This window comes from Magnolia sinica, chromosome 13 (assembly GCF_029962835.1).
Source record: "Magnolia sinica isolate HGM2019 chromosome 13, MsV1, whole genome shotgun sequence".
NCBI classification, from domain to species: Eukaryota; Viridiplantae; Streptophyta; class Magnoliopsida; order Magnoliales; family Magnoliaceae; genus Magnolia; species Magnolia sinica.
The window spans coordinates 314,040-331,615 of record NC_080585.1 but is presented as its reverse complement, the minus strand read 5'-3'; the positions used below and the strand labels follow the sequence as shown (position 1 = coordinate 331,615).

Below are 17,576 nucleotides of genomic sequence, written 5' to 3'. Positions count from 1 at the left end.
ACATGTGACACCACTAACTTTAAATTTCCACACACATGGCAACATTGCCACCATCCTAAAAGTACCCTAATGTGTGGCACTGCCATCTTTAAGTACCCCACACGTGCCATCATTCAGCTTCAGCCACTCCACATGTGTCACTAATCATCTACAAGGACCTGCGCTGTCCATCCTCACACATGCCACATATGCCAATGTCTCACACGCACCACATTCAAGCACCTTTTTTTTTTCGAGTATCCAAACAGGCCACAAGTGCAAGGGTATTTTGGTAGTTTAAGCTAAGAAAAGGGGGCAACAGTTAAATTAGCAGTGTGCCTCTGTCCCGCCGGCCCAGGCCAGCTTCGTCTTATTCATCTAAAAGTAACTGCCGCGTTGGAGATGATCTACCACGTGGCGACCTGCAAGTGTAAAAGGCCATCTGCCTTAGCTTGCAAGCAAATTCCTCACCAAACGTACATCACGTCTTCATTTTACTCATTAGCCAACACACAATTTTAGAGGGGGAGAGAGAGAGAGATACAGTAATGAAATAAACTAATCACTGTAGAATATAATAAAATAAAATTCAATGAGTTTGAACAGTCTCATTTTCTACTTAATTATTAATTTTTTTTAAGGAAGAGATGCCTCTGATTTGAGAGAGTGACCCTGCTCTTTTAGAGATGCAATACAGTCATCAAACATCTCTTCCACGCTTTTGAATTTGAAGCCTAAGCTCCTCAGCTTAATAGTATTGAACTCGTAATAGGATCTGCGACTGCTCCACCCGCTCTCAAACCTGAAAATCCACATCAAATAAAAATTTAATAATAATAATAATAAGAGTGGGATGACTATAGTTTAATCCTAACCATACCACGTGTTCCGCTACTTCCTAGCAGTTTATATGCTTCCTCTTTAAACAAAAAACAAAAACAAAAACAATAGGTAGACCGGGTTTTAACCCATGAAAGGCCTTATTGGTGGCTTCTGAAAGTGGCAATGTGTCCCAGATCTGGTATCAAACTCATGCCTCGGCCCATTCAGGCCCAAAATGACCCATATTTTTCATAAATGGGCTTGTTCCCTGGCATCAAAAGACACCATCACCCCATTTATCTGTCCGGTCTGAAAATCACTCCAATGGCCCAAACCCACGTGCCTTAATTTCAGTCCCGTGTCAGAAAAGGAGCAGGTCATGCAGCCCATGCACCTTTGAAACTCGACGAACCAAGGCAGTCATTGACCAGCACCAAGACCGAAGGTTTACTACAAATTCCATTCAGTTAACATATTTGTAACATTGTGATTGATAACTAACCTCTTTGGGATGGGCAGCAATGGATATCTCTCTCCCAACAAAGATGCTAACTCGTGGTTCTCTAACACCGTTGAGCTGCACAGATACCTTCCTCTGGCAGTAGCATCTTCATAGACGAGGATGTGGCATCGGGCCACGTCATCGATATGAACATAACCCATTCTTCCGTGGCAAGAGAAATTCTCAGAATCACCTGCTTCCCAATACACAATCACTCTATGATCCTTCCATTTATTAACATCAACTAACTACAAAGAAGCTGGCTGACCACAGCTTGTATTCCTGCTGGGCTGGCCCAAACATAAGGCTCTTACGTTTACCAGTTGGGCCACACACATATGTAAACATGAATGGTCAAAATATTTTACTTTTGCAGATGGCCCACATTCAATCTACTCTGTGGCTCACATGGTGACCAGTTCAATCTGATTTTCAGGACATGGAACATACACATGGTGAGGCCTATCTGATGAACAGACCACATCTCATGCTGGAACGAATTATAATAAGCTTGGGAATAAATACCCTTAAGCAAAGCAAGGACATCAGAAGCAGTGGAACATAAGTCGCGTGGAAGGCTAGGACCAATGACAAAGGAGGGAAGAACCGTCACCAAGTCCATGTCGTTTTCCTTGGCAAATTCCCATGCAGACCTCTCAGCCAGGGTTTTAGCTAAAGCATACCATATCTTTTAGCGATCACCCGATCACCCATCACATCCAGAACAAACATACACACACAATAAATAAAATGAAAAATAAGTAAGCGTCTGTTAATCTATAACCTTAACAAAGAGAAGCTAAAACATGAGCATAATGCAAGGGACCAAAACATTTGTGGAAGATTCATGCTGTCCATCAGCTGGCCCCACCGCAGATGCCTTGGCCCAAAAATAAGCCTGATAAGAGGTCCAAATATCTAAGGATAATGTAGTAAGCTTGGATAAGTTTGTTGTGGTTGAGCATTCGCTTGCTTCCGAAATTTTGGCAACCCAATGAGCTAACCAGCCCAATTCTTAGGGTAGGGAACATGGGCCATGGGGCATACCTGATGGATGGCTTGGATCTTGCACATGTGCCACATTGGGAGATGAGGATAGATGAGTGAGAGCTCGAGCGTACACCCTTGGTATTAGTTCACCTCTTTAGGGAATGCCAAGTTCATGAACATGAAGGAGAGCAGGGTTTGACAGAGCATTGCATAGAGATCATTTACTAAAGATTTTATTTATTTATTTATTTATTTATTTTTTCAAGTTTTTTAGGTTAATTTGATACGGTCGGTCCAACAGTTGGTAACCCAATGTGAAGTTAACTTCAAGGCTTAAGGGCAATTTGGATGCACTTGCTAAAAAAAAGGGGGTTCCACAATAAAAAAGGTTTTAAGCCTGCTTCTTCATTTTCAGCAATTTGACCAAACCTATCAGATCAAACCCCAGTTTCACCCTTCTGCTCAATAAAATTGGGGCCAAAATGCCTGCTTAATACTTTTTAGCGCCTATTTTGTCGGGTTTCCAAATTTCATCCAAAACGCACAATAAAGATCTCGGCTTGGCTCGAGAGGGGTTTTATGCCTTGGAAAGTCCCTTCTAGAATCTAGAGGGTGCATCAAAAGGGGCCTTGAAACAATATTCTCTGACTGGGTTTTTTTAAGCCCATAAAAAATATTTACAACGGCTCACCATGATGATTTGATGAAATCCACCGTAGCCATTAGATGCCATAAAGAATAGTAATGAGGCTCAAAAATCAATCCCATCCATGATTCAAGTGGTTGACACACAAAGGGCAACGGTTTAAAGGGTGAGTGTTGCCATGTGCACCAATTGTTTGGTCCATTTGAAGCCATGATGAGGCTGATTTTTTGGCCATGAGCCTAATCATGGGTTAAACATCTGGTGTTCGGGGTGGATTTCACATAAGCATCTCGGTGGGGCCTACCTGAGCTGCCAACCCATCTGGGCAGTGGGATGATTATTACATAGATTAATGAGGCAGCTTATTGAAAACCTTTTTGAAAAAGGTATCAGAATGTAAATTCTATATTTATTAAGTACGCTGTTTTTTTTTTTTTCTTATTCTTCTTGTAAAATTTCCTTCTTCTATTTTTTTTTTATTTCATATGATTTTATTTTTCTATTATTGATTTCATGACCAACGTTGAATACCAGGCTGAACAGACACCTACAAGACCCAAGCCAAGTCCTTGTATGCAAACTATGCTTGCCAGCCTTTATATCCTTAATCCGAGAAGGGCACGTGCATTGAGCTTAAAGGGGGTAGCTTCCGCTAGGGCCTACATTAGTTCACGGCTTTGAGTCTAGGCAGACAAGTGTGCAGCTCCAGTTCAGTTAGCTCTGGTCGGGGTCAACCTGAACCCAATCAGAACAACTGTGCTCTCAAACCCGAAACTGAGCAACCAAACTTAACCAGTACAGCCATGTTATTAACCTAAACTGACCCAACCAAACTAAAACGAAAACAGTTTTGTTAACCAGAAACTGATTCAACCAAATTCAACCAGAACATGACCAATCGATTTCAACATAAAACAACCCGACCTAACCTGAATTTCTGGATTTGGTTATTGGAACTTTATCAAAACCATTAAAACAACCCGACCTAACCTAAATTTCTGAATTTGGGTAATTGAACTTTATCCAAACCATTAATAGGAAGATTCCAACTGCAGTAGGCTAAAAACTCTTCTAGATTAGAATCGATCGAGTCAGGTCCGTTTCAGTATGCATATCCTTGTTGGGGAATCCAATTGAATCAAAATCCAGTTACCAACGCCCAACCCAAACCTAAACCAACGCACCCTCCAGTTAAAACCAGATTGGGCCAGTTGGGTTCAAGTTGACCCCTGCCAATTTGCAGCCCCCCATCCAATCCAGACCCATAAATAAAAGTAATTACGTGAAATTTTATCATCTTTATTTCACCTTAAGCCTTTCACAAAGATCCACGCAACTCCATGAGGACTCATCCAAGGGAATTTTTGGGTCAAAATTGTCTCTTGCTCTTACAGCTGCAGAAGACGAAGTGAGGACCACCCGCTTGAGGTAAGGGTTCTTCTTGCATGATCTCAACACGTTCAGCGTACCCTTAATTGCTGGATCCAATATTTCAGCCTATGTAGAAGCCATAAGCAACAGTCACTATGCAATCACCAGGGCAAATCGATGAGTTCTACAAGACTGAGAGGAAAATATGGAAAACATAGTTTGGAAGAAAATATACACAGAAAATAAGTGCATAGGCACATCTACCATCAATTTGTGCACATGCACATGAATCAAGACTGCCTAATTGATGGGTCACAGCTGAGAAGCTGCAAAAATCAAAAGACCCTAATTGTGAATGAGGGTGAGGGAAGATGGGCTTATTTCACTCTTATATCGTTTATTTGTTTAATAATAATAGGGACTGTAGCATATGACATGTAGAATAACACATCTGGTGCAGATGATGAGCATGCGCCAAAAGATTATTGGATGGGGAAGAACATGCCTTCGGATCAGTGTTAGCTCCGAGGACAGGAGAAGCTGTGTGGAAAACACCCTCACATCCCATGACAGCTTCATCAAAGCTACCCTCTTCCATGAGATCAGCTTTCACCAGTTGAAGCCTCTCCTCTGCTCCTTCCAACTGCCAGAGGTGCTCTAATTTCTTGTAATTCCCTATCAAATAACCATACAGTTTCAGGAACACACACACACACACACACATGAAAGCAATCATCAATACAATGCAGATCATGTGTCAGTAATTTCCAGGTCATGTTTCAAAGTCTTGAATCGGAAATCGAACTAGAGATTGTGTTAAACAGATCTGGTTCAACACTTATTTATTATTTTGGATGAGCTGAAAACAGGATAACTAATTTATAGGAGCAAATAGTGCTAAAATTGCAACCCAAAAAAAAAAAGAAAAAAGAAAAAAGAAAAAAGAAAAAAGAAAAAGTCTAAATTCTCATTATCAAGATTTTTTATTTTTATTTTTTTAAAAAAAGAAAAAAGAAAAAGTGGTGGTACTTTTTCGTTATGGGTAGCATTCCTCCATTGTCTTAACAGAGTCCCAATATATTGGTTAAATGAGGATATACAAAGTAAATCTCACAAAATAACAACGTGTTTGTATAAGAAGTATTAAAACATGTCACCAATCCAAAGATCACAGGCTCAAAGTTATCATCAAAATTCAGTTGAGAATAAAATTGAAAACCTGGGTCTCTGACCGTTCCCTTCACACAATATCCAGATGAGAGGAGTCGCTTAACTAGCCATGAAGCCACATACCCAGATGCCCCAGTCACACATACGTGACCTTTTATGGCAACCTTCTGAGCTATTCCCTTGTTGAGGTGTTCCATATTATCACTTGTTGCCGATGGGTAGAGGCCTCTAAGTTGTCAGCTTAAATAAAAGTAGCCACCATAACATTGAGTCTGGGAAGGTTGGAAATGAAGGTGGGAGGAAAGGTAAGTCATCCTATGTTTATGTTGATTCTTTTAGGTTGATACAAAGGTTAGGTTAGGAGTAGATATCTAAATTAACAATGAAGGAAATATGTTGGATAAAAAAACAAGGTTAGACATAAGCTCAAAAGATCATGTCGAAAGCCCTTTCTCATGCTTAACCTGCCGCATCAAGAAGAAAATGTCTTGATTTCATGTTCTATAGAGACTAGCTGAAAAAACATCTACTGGGAAAGAGAGAAAAAATCAGTCAATCAACTTCAATTTTCCATGACAAAAAAGAAGAAGAAGAAGAAGAAGAAGAAATGAAAGGAACAAACTTAGGATCCTTTTACCAACACATACCATCTGACTAGAACTCCGAAGGTGACCCAGAGAGTCACGATACAGAAGATACCCATATAGAACCTTTGGATATTTGAAAACTTCTTTCCAGGCTGCTGGGAAACCTGCTCCTGCCCATACATATATCTAGCCTCAGAGAAATTCCAGGATATTGATGCATCAAAACTAGAACAGGAAGTGTTTTTCAGGAAGTGTTCGGATCGAGTTCAGGAAGTGTTTTTGAAAGCAGAATCACTTGTAATAGAATGGGCAGTGGCCGCTACGGCTGTAGATCTTTTTCCGGTCATCTAGGCTTGAGCTATAAAGGCTCTCGGGGAGTTGTATAGTTTTTCCCTGTTTGTATATTCTGGCTTTGGCCTTTTCTTGCAATAAATTCCGGTTCTAATCATTCACACACACACACACACACACAAAAAAACCCAGAACGGCATCCCAGTTTGTGTTAGTTTTTAACAATGGAAATATATTGACATTTGATGGTATACAATGGAAAAACTGCCATTGGGTTGACTATTGATGCAGCAATCAACCTCTCAATTCATGAACAGATTTGATTATGAGTAAGGTGCAATGTTGATCACTTTTTTAAGGTGTGAGCCCATGGGAAGAATCCCCTGATGTTTTGGGTCCATGCAAAATGCCCATCAAAGCAAAGATAACGATTGTCACCATGCAATGCAGAAAGATCAGATCAGAACTTGTGGCATAGGCAAAAGGCCCAGGCAGTTGGCTATCTCGGGACCTTGGCACAATTCCCTTGAATGACACTAGGTAGGAGCCCATAAGCCATTCTGGCCTAGAATGCCTCCAGTTCACACCTTAGCGCTCAGTAATGCATGGACCATAAGGGTTCTTCAACCTGCGAGGCAAAGTAAAGCAACTTCAAGTTTGTTTTTCCCACATTAGAAAACTAGAACTTCAGGTGTAATTAGTGTGTCCATATATGCTTCAATGTAAATTTTATCAAATTCTGCTGATTCATCCAACAAACCATCTGTTGATTAACCTGTCAATCCATAGTCACCATCATTTTGTTTATATCCTAGTTAGGAAGTCATCAGACTCATCACCAAATTCTTCTTATAATGCATCTTGAATTTGTCCTTCGAAATTCTTCAATCATTCGTAAAACTCATGGATCTCAATTTTCACACCATAGGTGTAATGATGATCCTCCATCCAGCAGTCTCCTACTATGATCATAGGGCTTGCTTTCTAGAACACTCGTGAAATCAATGCAAGCACAAGGCTGCAACGTCAAGACATTGAGCTCTAATGTCGTGGAATTGTATGCGTGATGAGCACATGATGCACATAAAATGGTTCTCAGTTCAAGATGTATGTTCACTAAGGAACTTGTAAACCAGTTATGTATCACCAAGAGAAGGTTCAAGTTGTAAGAAACCTCCGTGTATGCATATTTCTTTCTTCGAACCCATGAATCACTTTTGAATTCATTTTTTGAATCACATAAAATGGTACTTAGTTCAAGATGTCTGTTCACTAAGGAACTTGTAAACCAGTTATGTATCATCAAGTGAAGGTTCAAGTTGTAAGAAACCTTCGTGTATGCATATTTGTTTACACCCCAAGTGCAGGGTTGTGATGTAGTAATAAACTCGGTAAGACCGAGGTCGAATCCACAGGGACTAAAACCTATACGTTATCTGAAAATAACCAAATCTAGAACTAGGCTAAGATGAAATCTAAACCAATTTTGATTTGAGGAATAATGGTGAAATATTAATCTAAACTTAAAGAATTCAGAGAAAGGGAACTAGTGATTCAGAGGATCCACTTGTAGAGATCAGGGAGATCTTATGCCTGCTTCATGGATATTATACTGAACTTACTTGATATAGTTTTCAAGAGATGAAAGGTATAAGAATTAGGTATGATTCCATCACAAATCCATGCCTAAGAGACAAGGTAAACAACAGAACTTAGACCAATCCATAACCAACTAAAAGATGTATGAGTGTTAGGAAGGATTCCATCATCCAACCATGTCTATGAGACGATGGCGAACAACAGAGTTTCCGAACATCAAAATAAAAGGAAAGGAATTATTCAAGCCATCACAGATCTACTGTAATTTAAATCACAACAAACCATTAATGACTAAAAGAATTTCTTAAATCAAAACAGAGTCAATCAGTTCAGTTTAAATCAAACCTGTAGAAGCTCCCATCACGCCACAAGCTTCACCTCTTAGCCCTAGCTAAGAGGTTTAGCCTAACATAATCAGACTAAATCTCAACATAATTCATAGGAAAAAGAAGAAAAATAAAGAAAAAATATATAAAAATTCCAAAAACTTCTCTCTCTGCCTCTCTTTCTCTATCTGACGTCCCCTGTTCAAGCACCCCCTCTTCTCTACGTTTGGAACTCTTTTTATAACTGCTGGAGTGGTGGAAATCGGATTTGGGAAGCTATCGCACGCGCAACGAAAGCCTTTTCACAGCCAAGTTCGGGGCTTCATAACTCTCGCGTTCCTTGCATTATTCCTGTAAAATCAACGTCTCTTGGAAGTATTTTGGCTGGCCTACACGATGGACGGTTCAGATCTGCCATATGATCAAAGATGGTAGGCCACAACTGCCTGGAAAATCAGATTTTGTGGACATGCATAGCCTTTCGCACGTCCGGCGCTAACGTGATTAGTGGGCTCCATAGAGGTGTTTTCAAGGAAATCCACCCCGTCTATTAGATTGCCCTTGAAATTTCGGTAAGAAACGGATGGTTTTTCATGTCCATTGACTCAGAATCAGAGAAGAAATCATTCAAACATCAATTTGAACATTGCAGGGTAGTCCACTTATGGCCTCTGTATCGCGCACGTGTGCTTGCATGGGTCCAAAAATTCAGCATAGGTTTGAAGTATTCATGGCCCTCTACAAGATGGACGGTTTAGATTATACGTATGTACGCTCTGTGGGGCCCACATGCGTCCGCAAAACGGACGCCGTCCATCCGTTATACAGTGCTAAAACGGAAATATCCGTTTTGGGAAGAAGAAGCGGGTCAGCTGTGGCTGAACGGCTTTAGTCGGTTCGGTGCGGCTCGCGTACACGTACATGTGCAATGTACACACCGCACATACGAGCCCCACTGTGATGTGTTTTAAAAATCTGATCCATCCATTCATTTTCTCATCTTATTTAAACCGTCGAGACCAAAGTTGAGACAGTTCCAGATATCAGGTGGGCCCAGAATCAACGGTTTATGGGCTGATCTGTCAGTTGGGGTACTTCCATAGTGATCCGAGGGCTGAAATTTGATATATACGGTTAATTTATGGCCCTCAAGCCATGTATGAAGTTTTGAGCCAATCAGATGGCGAGAACTATGTGATCTTGCATTCTTCACCAATTTCGGGCCTCTTTAACGTGAATGGCTTAATTTTCTCGGATCTCTGGCATGTAAATTCTTCAGTCTTGGTTCTCTAGAGTGTCTCCCTTGCTCTGGTGACTTCGGAGTGTTAAATCCACACTTCTAGCACCCTTTCTTAGTCCATGCTCGTAAATACACTCTGCATCACAAACACGATTAATTCGGGCCATTAAACGGTATCATGCTTGTAAATCCATGCAATAACTGGGTCTGATATGCAATATTTGACCCTCAACAATATTTCTTTCCTCGAACCCATAAATCACTTTCGAATTCATTTTTTTGTACATTATTCAGCAGTAGGTGAGGAGCTGGTTTGGGTATTTCAAAATAAACCAAAAGTGATGGGGCTATTTTGTGTGGGGCTTAAATAGTTTTGATTGGAAACCAATTTTTCAATGGGAAAGTCAGGTGAAAGGTGCTTCACTTTTGTTCCATTAGGTTCCTTTCCCGCTCAACCAAATAAGAACCCTATGCCAAGGCCCGTAGGGAAGCAAGATTATTGCTGAGGATGCAACCCGCAGCTAACCGGGCGCATCGATACATGTTCATCCTATGTGATAATTGTATGAAGCTATGTGCAAATCCATGGTCTAATGGGCCCTGAGTGGTTCTTCAGCAAACATGACAAGATCCAACCGTCCAATCAAAGCGTCCACAAGATCCAACCGTCCGATCGACGTGTCCTCGCAATCCAACGGTCCAAACTCCTTAATAAGCAACCCACATGCATCTTCCTAGTATAGGGCCTTCAAAGATGCACGATCATACATGTGAGTCTTCAATGTGGCCCACTTGGGTCCATGTGGTGGTCACCAAGCCAAAGTGAAATTGGAGTTGATCTCCTCCACGTCTGATATACTTTGTAAGGTGCTCGGATGTCTTCATCAGATGCTTTCCAAAGGTGTTGAGGGTGGGTTGTTCAATAGGTTCAAAGTGTCAAGCATGGGAAGTCAGATTTGTCATCTTCTGTGTGATGATGATACAATCCTTTTCTATGAGGCTAGTGAAGATGCAGTTGATAACCTTCAGAAGTTAACTGTGTGCTTCGAAGAGGTGTCCGGGTTGAAGATTAATTTTGCTAAGTCAAAGATGCTTATAATTAATGTGGGAAAAGAGGAGGTTCGTCTTTTGGCTAGAATCTTTGGTTGCAAGCCAGGTTCTTTCCCATCCACGTATTTGGGTCTCCCGCTCTGTTACAGAAAGCTGGCTAGGTATCTTTAGGACAAGGTTATTGAAAGGATTGAGAGGAAGTTAGCCTCTTGGCAGTCCCGCTATCTTTCTTTGGGGGGTTGGCTGACACTTATAAAGGTGGCTTTTTCCAATGAGGTTTGGGCCGACGACCATCACCATGAGTTTGCTCCCTACAGGTGTGGGTTCGACTCCCCTCCTTGGCATTACCCGATACACGTGGTTGTGGGTGATTGCATGTATCCACAAGGAAGGGTCCCGCCTCAAAAGGGGCGGGGACATCCTGTGTCTTCCAAAAAAAAGAAGTCCCAAGGCGGTGGTGGAAAGGCTAGAGAAATTGAGGCGAGGTTTTCTTTGGAAAAGGGACCAGTGAGGGGAGGAAGTTTCATCTTCGCAGATGGGAAGAGGTTTGCAAGCCTATTAAGGAGGAGGGCGTCGGGATTAAACCCTTGGGAGTCATCATTGAATAATGCTCTGCTTGGCAAATGGATTTGACGCTTCGAGGTCGAGAGGGGAAGGTTGTGGAGGGAATTGATCTGCTTTAAGTATCCTCCCTATAGAGCTTCTGCCATTTGGAAAGATGTTACGGCAATTCAATCCATTGTGTATCAAGGAATAGCATTCTCGATGGTTGGCAGGCATCATATTCGTTTTTGGGTGAACGCTTGGTGTGGAAAGCAGACGCTTGAAGACCAATTTCTGAGCATAGCTCGCCTTGCTCTTGATTGCTCTGTTTCATTGGTGGAATGTTTTTCCATCTCAAGGGACTTGGTGGTGTGGGCACCTTCTTACAGAAGAAACCTGTCGAATAATGAAGTGGGAGAATTCATAGAGCTTCTGGCAACTCTCTCCAAGGTCAAATTTTTGGATCAAGGGGAGGACATGATGGTTTGGGCGTAAACCCAAATGGGTATTTTTCAATTAAGTCGCTAGCCAATCTCTATGAGAAGTCACTTTTCGGTTCTTCCTCTCACCCGTTTCACCATTGGTCCTATAGGGCCCCTCATTGGGTGTCGGCTTTTGTTTGGCTTTTGAGTCGGAAAAGAATCCTCACCATTGATAATCTTCAACGTCGGGCCATGATTCTTCCTAATATATGCCTCATGTGTGTGGATGATGGAGAGTCGATCGACCACTTATTTATCCATTACTCCATCGTCGACAAGGTTTGGAGTCACTTCTTTTCCTTGTTTCGTACACAGCTTGGGTGATGACAAGATCTACCGAGGAGCTACTTTGGGCATGGCATGGTGGAGGGGTTAGCAAGGTGGGAAAGCTAGATGGAGGCTCCTAATTATGGCAGTGTTGTGGTCCATCTGGGGCGCTAGGAATGATCGTTGCTTTAGAAATCGATGTGCAGATCATGAGGAGGTCATTAGAAGAATTAATGCTTTTATAGAAGATTAAGCTTTTGTTTTCAAATCGGCTTAGGCTGGTTTGTTTGGTTGTTGTTGGCTTGTATTCTTTTCACGCTTTTTGCAAACTTTTAATAAAATGGTTGTTATCTCTCCAAAATAATAATAATAATAATAATTTGTCTCATGGATTTTATATTTAAAATGTAAGCCATCCCTCCTCGTATTAGTATATGCGTGGACTAGATGCATACATCACCATGCCACGTGTCCTATGGAGGGATGGCTCTACCATATTTCGGATTCTTTGGGTTGTACTGTATTATCTCCCTTATACCCAACGAAGAGGTTTGCTCGAGTACTTCCTGATGTGTTGCAATACTTGGGACTTTAGTCTTTGAATCTGGGTCATCTTCCAATGATCCAAGCTGTTTATATGAAATGTCTCACCATGTATGGTGGAAAGAAAACAAATAAAAGCTCTCGGTTGGATTTCAACCCTTTGATAATTTGGATCTTTTGCTTTCGAGAGTTATAGGAGGAGTATTTGGTCCTTATCCAATAATAATAATTTGAAAATAAAAACAAAGACAAGAAGTATGGTTTTGAACAATTGAAGATCCCAAATTGCCCATGCCTAATTGACATGTTACAATAAGAGCGGAGGCATTTTGGGCCATAACGGCTCAAGGTGCCACTTAACTAGAGCCATTTAAGGCTGTTACATCAACATCCTGACCTCATTTATTCTCAGCTATAACGGTCATGTGGGCTCCTTTGTTTATATAAACCCAATGTTCTTAAGCCTAGTAAACATGAAATGCAGCTTCTCGGCTCCTCTCTCAGTTTCCACCACCTTTATCTTCCATTTTGTGATTGACATAACAAGTTTGGATCAGATCTTGTTAAATTGCACGGTGCTGCTTGCTACACTACTGCAATGGACTGTTGTATGCCAGGCTTAGCCTCGTGCATTAGGAAAATATTCTTCTTGCGGGGTGCAACTACCATAAAGAATGATAAACAGTGCGCCTCATCGTTCATCAAGAGGAGGATCATGCCGCGTCAACAATCAAGGTGATAGTGGTCGCTCATCATTCATTAACAACAATTGAGTATATGCACAATGAGAAAGCCAAACGATATGTTCAAATGGCACCCACAGTACTAGGATCCCAATCTTTAACCAAAATAACCCACGACAAAAAAAAAAAAAAAAAAAAAAATGATGCCTACATAATCTCCCATGTTAGAGGATTCCCTTGGTTCAGTAGCCTACAAATAAATGGTGAGAGAAGAAACACGGTAATGGTCGCAAATAACAGTCTTGGATCATATATTTGCGGAGAAGATCAGATGAAGAAATGAAATAAAATCATGATATTGATCATTCAAATTTAAAAGATAAAACAGAAACCATCCAAAATATTTTCTTAAAAAGATATATAGAGAGAGAGGGATGAAAATATACACACACAAAACAACATTTATGTAACAATGGTCCTACTTGATGATCCAAACCAAATGATAAATAAAAAATAAAAAATAAAAAAACCCACCAGATTCAATCACATTTTTATTTCTGCACATCCGAAAATTCCCCCCATCTTGCAGCAAGAGCATCAACCACTCCATCAAAGCTCCCAAACCTTGAACTCACGACATCCACACCAACACCCAAACTCTCTGCTCCAGAGGCTGTAACCGGCCCGTGCGTGGCCACCACTAGCCCAGGCCACCTCTTCCTCATCATTCCCCAATCAAACCCCAATTCCCTCAAGCTCTTCAGCAGCCCCTCCACTTCTCCAGTACTGGTGAACACGATCGCATCAAGGACTTCTTCCTCCATCAACGCCGTCCCACACGTGGGCCCCGCCCATCGCGTCTCATACACCGGAACCTTAACCGGGACCCAACCCTTGGAGGTCAGAACACGGAGGAAATCTGGAATCACTGGCGGCTCATCGAGATCGATGACGAGGGGGGACGGGCACAAGATCCGACGGCCCGATCCGGTCCCGAGAGATGCGGCCATCCCCTCTGGGGTTGATATCGGAGGGATTAAAACCCTAATTCTGTCAGGGTTTTTGCAGAGCTTGGAGATGAAGCCCTGGTCGATGAGCTCTGCATCTTTTCCCAGGGCGGAGATGGTAAAGGTATCGCCAGTTTCGGATAATGGAGACGTTTCGGTTTCGGAGAGGGATTCGGAAAAGGCAGATATACCGGTACGAGAGGTGAAAGCGATAGCAGAGAAAGAGTTAAGAAGGGGGTTTTGTAGGTAGGGTTTAATGGAGGTCTTTGTACGGGGCGTGGGCTCGACGACTATAGTTGGACACCAAAGAGGATTCGAGCCGTGGAGTTGGAGGAGGTGACCTAGCCTCCGGGCGTACGTTAGCGGGGTCGTGAAGGCGATACGCTTGTTGTAGAGAGGGGTTGGGTGGTGGTGAGCAGGCGGTACAGTCATCACCATCGTCATCATTACCACTCCCAAATCCTACCAAGGGCGTGCGTATTACGCACCATGGAAGATGCACATGACGAGGCATCATGCGACATTGTCCCCCGTTTTACCAAATTGCAAGTTGAGCCCGAAGTCAGCCATCTATACCATCGATTCAATGATCCCCTCCTGTTTGTGTTGGATATTATCAGAAATGCAGTTGAATTTAACGGTTTTTTTTTTCAAGAAAAAAAAAAAATCTAATTTAACTATTTTAACCCTGATATCTCCTGGCCGGCTTTGTTCAGGCCCGGTCTAGGTCAGTTCAAGCCCGGCTCACATGGTTGGATTTTAGGCCAAGCCTTGCCATGGCTCATAATGGGCCAAAATAGAAAAGCTGGAGCATGACCCTATAAGGCAATAACAGGCTCAGCCAGAGGCAGGCCTCCTACTTATTTACTATATTTGGACTTTGGAATAATTACTTAGAAGAATATTAATTGTTATTAAGAATTATTTAGGAAATTGTTAATTATTATTAAAATTAGAATAATTATCTATACAAAATAATAATTAATATTAATATATTGTCTAATTTATATTAGTTATTAAATAATTTTAAAAAGTATACTAAAAAGCTAAAACATAGATGAAACTTTTTTATATCCCCTTGCTTCCCATAGTGAGCTCGGTTGCACTTGGGTTAGGCTTATGGACCTGTATCCATAGCCGATCTCATACTAATTAATAAATGAGCTTTACTTTTAAGCCTGGACTCTAAATTCAGCCCTTGGGCTGCATATGTCAACTAAAAGCGGCCCTAGCTAGGGTGTCAGTGGGCTGGGCACGGGCTTAAAAAATTTAGAATTTGGATTAGAATTTGTCTAAAATTTGGGTGAGACTTACCTCAAGCCCAACCTGTTGACAAGTGCTCCCTACCCTATAAATTTTCATAGCTCTCACACATGAATGGAACCTGTAATCATCTTATCCATGCATGTGCTCAAGATTTAATCATTTTACTCTTATGATTATCCACCAACGACTCAAAAGGCTCGTTTCATATCCTACTATATTTCAATAAAAGCTTTTCAAATAAAAGCTATTCTAATAAGCTGTTTTTTACGTTATCATTTGTTTTAAGTTAGTTCATATGGTGAAAATAGATTTGCAAAAAAAAAAAAAAAAAACATTCTAATGTGAAAATAAGCACATTTGATAAAACATTATCAACAACCTTCATACTTTAAGGCATTCAGCTGTCCATTATGTTAGACGCTGGATGTGGATACTCCATCATATTGAGCCAAACCTTTGACATCATGTGAGTCAAACCTTAAAAGTGAGTTATCAATCATGCAAGGATTATCTTAGATGAGAAACCATTCATTATTAGGGGTTGAACTTTGATGTGAACCATACATTACATGGAGATCACCTCAATGTAAGTCATCCATTATGCAGGGCCTAACATCAATGCTAATTGTCCTTCATGTGGGCCCCTCAATGCTCATTACACATCATATAAAATCCACATTTGATATATTCATCATGCAGGCCCTACTTTCTAAGTGGGTTGTCCATCATGTGGAGCTAATTTTTATGTCCACCATTTATCATGTAGGGCACACCTTCTATGCAGATCATCCATCATGCTGGGTCACTTTAGACATGGGACTGTCCATTAGGTGGGGCGCACTTGATGTGGACTGTTCATTAAGAGGGCCATGCTTTGATGCGGGCCATCCATCATACGAGGCCCACTCTGTCCGTTACGCGGGCTACCGTGATTTCGACCATTCATTCAATACAGGTTGTTTATCATGTGTGCCCACCTATGATGTTAAACTGTCCATCACGTGGGCCCATAATTACTTTTGGCGGACCCTCGTTCGGAGTTGCCTTCCTAGCGAAGGCACGATGGATGGGCAGGATGGCTTAACAAAAGGAAATGGAGAAATACTTTTGACGGGCCCTCGTTCGGAGTCAAAGAGTCAAACCCACTTCCCTTCTCTGCCACTCCATCTTCCTCAACTCCGCTGCCTCTCTTTCCCTCCATTTTTTTCTTTCCTCCCTCCATTCCTTTCAAGCTTTCTGTCTGATAGGGCTCACCTGCCCGTCGAAATGAAAAACACGGTTTTCCTTTTTCATCCCTCTCTGCCCTCTTTAAATTCGATTTCCATTTCTAGCTTTCTTGATCTTTTTATTCTATATATATTTTTCCTTTCCAGGATGAGGAAGCTCTCCTCAAGAAATTGCAAGAATCCCTAGATTCCGATCCAGATAAACCTTCTCACCATTACAATCTCGTAACCTGTCGACTCCTTCAATCTTTCTATTTTTCTCAACGAATTGTTGGCCCGAAATCTCATCTCTCTATATCTCTCTCTGGTTTCAGGGTGTTTTTCTGTGGGAAAAAGGGGAAGAATCGAAGGAATACAAGGAAAGAGCGGTAGAGCATTTCATCGCTTCTGCGAAGCTGAACCCTAGCAATGGAGCTGCATTTCGATTCCTAGGGCATTTCTACAGTCGAGTATCAATCGATTCACAGAGAGCTTCCAAGTGCTATCAGAGAGCTGTGACTCTCAATCCTGATGATTTTGAAGCAGGGGTATGTGTCGGGAATATCACTTCGTTTCTTCTTTTTAGGGTTTCAGCCGTCTGAATTGTGAGAAATTTTGGTGTTATGAGCTTCACGTACAAGGACTATGATAAACATCTCATCATCACCCAGAAATCTGGGGTTGGCGTTTAAATGGTAGATTGCCAAAATTTTGAAATTTGCAAGGACTGCAAAAAAAATGATATTTTTTTTTTTCTGAATTTTGTTACAGGAAGGGTTGTGTGGTTTGCTGGATGAGGAAGGAAGAGATAGTTTGGAGGTGGCTGTTTGCAGAGAAGCCTTGGAGAAGTCGCCGAGGGCCTTTTGGGCATTCCGGAGATTAGGCTACATGCAGGCATCGTGTTCTTCTTATATTCATTTTTTTCTTTCTTTTTAAATTCTATGGCCACATTTTCTTCGAGAACACTATCACCCGACTTTCTTTAGCTTTCCTTTTTTGAAGAGGTT

At 41.4% G+C, this 17,576-nt stretch overlaps 2 protein-coding genes across 11 annotated transcripts in view; one reads left to right on the top strand and one right to left on the bottom strand.

The window, feature by feature from the left end:
* Positions 1-528: 528 nt before the first annotated feature.
* LOC131222296 (tetraketide alpha-pyrone reductase 1) lies at positions 529-14,721 on the bottom strand. Of its 10 annotated transcripts, none has more exons than XM_058217314.1 (8): positions 6,118-6,217; positions 5,945-6,009; positions 5,530-5,752; positions 4,816-4,985; positions 4,248-4,436; positions 1,829-1,991; positions 1,304-1,496; positions 529-781 (listed from the first exon to the last, which is right to left on the bottom strand). In XM_058217314.1, exons 3-8 carry the CDS (start codon positions 5,675-5,677, stop codon positions 616-618), a joined length of 1,029 nt encoding a protein of 342 aa, XP_058073297.1. In that variant the 5' UTR covers positions 5,678-5,752; positions 5,945-6,009; positions 6,118-6,217; the 3' UTR covers positions 529-615. The 10 variants fall into 10 exon arrangements, with proteins under 10 accessions (XP_058073297.1, XP_058073298.1, XP_058073305.1 ...); XM_058217315.1 differs by having other exon boundaries at positions 6,128-6,152; XM_058217322.1 differs by lacking the exons at positions 4,816-4,985; positions 5,530-5,752; positions 5,945-6,009 and adding exons at positions 6,363-6,508; positions 13,626-14,721 and having other exon boundaries at positions 6,128-6,237.
* A 1,766-nt stretch (positions 14,722-16,487) lies between these two features.
* The window catches only part of LOC131222295 (tetratricopeptide repeat protein SKI3), a 40,805-nt gene continuing 39,716 nt past the window's right edge, over positions 16,488-17,576 (top strand). The window contains exons 1-4 of the mRNA XM_058217312.1: positions 16,488-16,642; positions 16,738-16,815; positions 16,905-17,117; positions 17,341-17,463. Coding sequence (XP_058073295.1) covers positions 16,631-16,642; positions 16,738-16,815; positions 16,905-17,117; positions 17,341-17,463 — 426 coding nt within the window. The 5' untranslated portion in view covers positions 16,488-16,630. The remainder of the gene's footprint in view (positions 16,643-16,737; positions 16,816-16,904; positions 17,118-17,340; positions 17,464-17,576) is intronic.

Bases quoted from the DNA above. Each gene is read 5' to 3' on its own strand.
- LOC131222296 (XM_058217313.1), bottom strand. From the start codon at position 5,677: ATGGAACACCTCAACAAGGGAATAGCTCAGAAGGTTGCCATAAAAGGT. The intron at 1,497-1,828 runs GTATTTATTCCC...ATTGGGAAGCAG, and splicing joins TGTCCTTGCTTTGCTTAAGG to GTGATTCTGAGAATTTCTCT. The intron at 782-1,303 runs GTTAGTTATCAA...GTGGATTTTCAG, and splicing joins TTGCTGCCCATCCCAAAGAG to GTTTGAGAGCGGGTGGAGCA.